Below are 5,511 nucleotides of genomic sequence, written 5' to 3' on the forward strand. Positions count from 1 at the left end.
ATGGGTAGCCTCACCAAGCAGTCAGGTCGATTGTTCAATCTAAAGCTGGTCCGCAAGTACTTGGTCAAGGGCAATAATACGCACCCACGTGGCGAGAGGGGCTCACAGAGCAGCCCCGGTCAACATTCCGAACCCAAGGGTGAGACATCAGATGGATCAAGTTGCTGTTCAACTGAATTTCATTACGGCCGAACCGAATCAGAATCTTCTCATGAGGACTATTACCAACACCACCAAGCCCACGATGAGATCTTGGATACTTTCTTAAGGCCTAGCCCCGGAGAAAGCAATAAAGACATCAAGGCCCTCCTCCAGAAAAATCAATACCCAGCCTTGCTATCCCCTTCTGAGATTCAATCACTAGAACCACCATCACCACCCCCAGGCAAACCGCTGCCTAAAATCCCTACACAAGTTCGACCCCAACGAGCACCGCAACAGGTGCCCCGAGTGCTTGATGATCCTCGGGTCCCCGCGCGGAACCTCCAGAACACTCAATCCCAGGCCCGAGAGGCCGGGACGGCCCACTCGGCCTTCCCAAAGTCCATCGCTGTGCCTCCGAGGACTACCTCCCTCACAACTTCGTCGCGGTTCCCTCGGGAGACACACTCTCCCCAGCGACCACATCGCTCCTATGCCACCGCTGCTACACATGCTCCTCAACATATCGCCAAGTTCTATGACAAGACATCTAAGAAGAATGAGGAGCTTATTGAGGAATCTATTTATGAACCCCTCGGACGATTTGCCAGGAACTCTCTTATTCAGAACTCCATTACAGACTCTCAAAGTCGGCAATTTATCTCTTCCTCCGATAATGTCATTACGCATATCGGATCCAAGGTTGCCCAGCCTTTGGCTACAAGCCCTGGAGGATCGGCTCCTTTCTTAACGCCAGTGGGGTATAACGGGGACGAGGATACTCCCATACCCTCTCAGCTATCCTTACCAAAGGACCTTCGACCTAAAGCATCCTTTAAGGCTTCCCGTACGGCCGATACTCTTGCCTGTCGACCTACTACAGCATCTCAAGAGCCCCCCCTTGCGCTCACCATTCATGGCCGTGGACCGACAAGAGCGTCTCTCGAGTCCGGTACTGGGATCAATTCCTTTGGAAATCCGATAGTAACTCCTGAGAGCAGCCCCAAAACGTCACATTATCAAAGACCAGTCAATATTGGCTTAAAGACGAGTCGATCCACCAGCCACCTTTTTGTGCCTGACTCGGAACGTCGCCCTATGTTAACTAAGAAGTCAGCACCTAATCATCGAATGGGAGCCAAACCTAAGCCTCTTCAACTTTCTTTATTTCCTCAGCTTCCTCAACCGCCTGGACCTACTTAGTTTCCTTTCTTCAATGCCCCTGTGCGCTCTTACTTTGATTATGAGGGTGGGGAAAATAATAGTCGCGTTGGCTTTCACCAGCCGTCTCCTCTTCTCCTTTAGAACCTTCAGTTGCTGTCAGCGCTCGCAATAGTCCAGACTGCAGATCAGGGCAGGGAATACGGACGCCCGGTGTGGACGCTAAGTACGCTAGGTTGTTGGCATGGTGTTACAAAACCAGGGTGTCCATGATTGTTGCTGCGCCAGCCATTTTGTTTTGGATATTTCTGATCAATTTACTGGTGCGATCCGGATCAACAAGGCTTGTTTCAAGGGACGCATCATCCTAGTCGTCAATCCACGAACGCCCGTCGTGGATTGATTATTGATCTTGGATTGCAGTCTGGACTAATAGTCCAAATGGTCTGGACTATTGCGAGCGCTGGTTGCTGTTGATATATGCTACAACTAACTGAGATGCGTTGTTCTCTTTGCCTCTGGACCGCATAGTCGCCTTCACAGCATTAAAGATGAATTGATCTTGCCTTCTTAGGATAATATACGTCATCCTACTGGGCCCTAGATAGACTGCTGACGGTGCCCTTGTTGAACCAATTGAACCCACTTAGCATATCCTCGATCGATTCGTACGAGCTCATGTTGTCGTCGAATGATGCTGTCTGGCGGGGTTGGTGTTTGAGGAGTTGATGAAGGCTCTCATGGCAACGCGGAGTCCTTCGAAGTTGTCGTAACGATGAGGCTTTGCTAGTGAGTCCCGCCACATGTTGGTTAGACCAGCCGCCTTAACAATTCCGCCAATGAATGTACCCGCACGCCCAAGCGGCAGTCCCCTAGGACCGACCCGCTAAATCCAGTCGGGCACTTCGTACCTGCCAGCATGGAATTTTCGAGGTGGTGGCCTCCGGCTCTCTCGACCTTCTCCCAAAGGTGCTGGAGTCTGTCAATAATCATCACTTCTGGATAGGCCTAGAGACTGTTTTGGCCATAGTTAAGCCTGCCAGCAATCGTCAGTATGCCTCGGAAGCGGATCGGGCTCACATCGGCCATTTGATTCATCGTTGGCAGGAGAATAAAGCAGAATGGAAAGCATTTGGCAAGTCTGAACAACATGAAGACGTAAAGTTCAGCGAGCTGTATTCCGCATAGTTAACTGGTGCGGCTAAACGGATATATAGTATTCATTATGCGGGATTTGTATTAAGCCTATCGCAATCGGGACTAAGGTAAAAGAACAGCATATGAGTAAAATACTGCAGTTCTTAAAATCAGTAGGATTGGCTGCTGGCTGCCTTCATACTGTTCGAGAATTTGACCACTTCCTAGCGCAATCGGGCGGCCAGTTTGCTGCAGGAGGCATGGTCTACTTAAAAGAATGGACCCCATTAGATACTTGGGTGCTTCTTAATAACTAGGGAAGCAAGTTGACTACATTTGCAGTCCGAATCTTTGGAACCATGGCCAATTCAGCTTCCTCAGAGAGATCATTTTCAGCGGGTAACTTCCTCCACAACAAGGTACGCAACAGGCTCACTCCAGCCGATGCTGACACGCTGGTGTTCATCTACATGAATGAATGGGTGCTAGAGAGGCTAATGAAGTCTCATACTTAACCTCTTGATCATCACAATGAGCTTAGTTCTATAGTGGTCAGCCAGGAAGATTTGGCAGAAGACGGTGGGATTACTCCCGAAGATACGTATATGGAAATGGATTGCGCATCAAGTCTGGAAGTCGACGCTGTTATTGACGAGTTTACTCATCAATCCGTCTCCGACGGAGAAGAGGCAGTTGTGGACACGTTTCAGGTCCAAGCTGGGCCACAGAGCGAAGAAACGGGGGAAAATTGACCGAGTCTGGCTTGGTTATTTGTTCTATATGACCCTTGGGCAGCTTCATATACGAGTAGTTATATTGCAAAAAAATTAATAAAACAAGAAAGAAAAAGGAAAACATGCTTTTTATTAGCAGTAAAATATTGGCTCATCCTAATGATTTGCAGCCTAACTCGCATGTGCCTTACGTACGTGCCCGTCATTCCCCTGCCAAAGAGCAGCAGCCAACAAATGTGATCATATCTAGGGCGGACCCTATGTCATTGCATGCGAGCGACAGTTACCACCTCCAAGCCCTTGATGAGACGTTGTTGGATTGCAAAAATTCATCCGGGTATCTCACAAAGCTGGGCTGGTAATGTCCCTCCTCATTCGCTTTCCTTAGCGGTGCTTCTCCGTCTAGTCAAGTCCCTTGAATCTGTGCCTTTTAACCCGTCAATCTGTTTTTGTTAGACGTTCGGGTGATTCACATACCAATCCAACACTCGTCCTCTCTTCGGCATACCCCCCTGCCGAATTGGGAGCCAAGCTGCGTCGACGGCCCCTTAACAATATGCCAGACCAAGGACCGGAGATCCGAAGCCAAGCCATTTTTTCCGAGGAACTTCTTGGGACTCGTGCGTTTCAGTCATATTTAGGATGCTGAGCTATGGGTTCTTTTCCATGAGTTTTCACTCAACTTCTCTCACCCTCCCCCCACACATTAATTCCTGGGCCATTTCTGCAATGAAAGAGCTACCTTGTCGGTTGCTCCACAGCCTTCTCCATATTTTGGTTACATATTGCCGGCCATTTCGCTTGCAGCGACCTATATGAGAGTCGGCACAATTGTTTCCATTACTTCCAGTCATCCCGGCCTTCGATTGCGCGCTTCCCCGCCTACAGACAACCAGTATCACTAGCACAGAACTACAGCCCAGCTGTATATTCCAGCCGCTTCCAGACACTTAAAACCTTTCCTTAGCTCGTCCTCCCGCTGCTTTTGTCATTAGTTGAATCTTTTGAACTGACTCATACTCTTCGACTCCTCTTCATGTCATGAACCACAGAGACCTCGGTTAGGCGAATGACAAGAGAAATCGAGTTGGAAGCGGAATCGTGACTCCGACAATCTTCCGCCTTACAACTTCCCTACACGAAGTTTGTTAAGCAACGAAGACATTAATCTATATATAGAGGAGAAGGTTAAACATTTAATTATTCGCCGTAAGAGAAATGCTATCCGCAGCGACATGCATTGGGCCCAACAGCACAACGAGCACATCAAAACGATCCAGGAACCAAACCAAATCGCATTGAACAAGCACCGCGTCGCGAAGAGGAAGGCTTAGTCTAGATTTTGGGTCTAGCGAGTAGGACCTGGGTCGCATCTGCCATCATCTCTCCAGTTTGCGGGAACCTTACCTCAGAGGTATGCATGCTTAAAATACAACTTCTACACCACTCAGGATGCAATTACACCCCTATCTAGATATACCTCGTCCATTAGCCCCATCGATATGTACAAACGTTAGCAGAGAAACCGCAGCGGGAGGCATCATGTTGGCCGCAGCAGCTTGCACGACGCGAGCAAGGAAGAAAGTGGGAATTAAACGGGGTGTAAATGACAAAGATGATGGGGCGTCCCGTAGTGGAGGACCTGTCGGGAGACTAGGGAGTGGCGCATTACTTTCAAGCTTGTGTACTTTGTTTCCGGGGGTTGGGGGATGGGGGTTCAAGCAGCTTGTCAGTAATATAGAATGTTGCCTTGCCATTTCCTACTTGCCTGTATTGAGGTCATTAACATGAAGAGTTCCTCTCGATCTCGCTTTCCTGTTTCCCTGCCTTCGTCGCCGTGCCGATCCGCGGCCGGTATTGAGGGCAGCTAGTGTGCTTGAGGCAGTGAACTAACGCAAGCAGGCTGGCATAATATATCAACAGGTGACAGGCGCCGCATTAGACCAGCGTGTGACGAGGGCGACTTGGAGCGCCACACTAATATCGCTCGGACCCCTCCTTCGCATGCCTGCAGTTTCTAGAGAGCGAAATTTCATAGCATACGGTGCAAGCAGCGACAGGACAATTCTCAATGTGCTTGTAAGCTAAGTGGGCAGGATCGAATACAAAAGACTACATATAATGGGGTTTATTCTATAATAACGGCGGTTCTTTCTTCCCATTATGTCCTCCACTTTCGCCTGTATTAGTAGTCCCTTTTTGTCATTTTGAATTTGTTGGTCCTCAACAGTTGGCTGTCCCGAATTATAATCGAAGCATTGCGCCATTAAGGCGGGGAATGGATCCAAGTTTGGTCGCCGCGCTAGCATGGGTGTCGCATAACATTCGTGTGACCGGA

The 5,511-nt window shown here is 49.1% G+C and overlaps 1 protein-coding gene across 1 annotated transcript; it reads left to right on the plus strand.

Moving 5' to 3' along the window:
- On the plus strand, positions 1-1,186 carry NCS54_01480000 (Hypothetical protein; the record flags this gene model as incomplete). Its single annotated transcript, XM_053159929.1, has 2 exons — positions 1-1,093; positions 1,143-1,186. 2 exons carry the CDS (start codon positions 1-3, stop codon positions 1,184-1,186), a joined length of 1,137 nt encoding a protein of 378 aa, XP_053015904.1.
- Positions 1,187-5,511: the final 4,325 nt, after the last annotated feature.

Source organism: Fusarium falciforme, chromosome 13, assembly GCF_026873545.1.
Source record: "Fusarium falciforme chromosome 13, complete sequence".
Lineage (NCBI taxonomy): Eukaryota > Fungi > Ascomycota > Sordariomycetes > Hypocreales > Nectriaceae > Fusarium > Fusarium falciforme.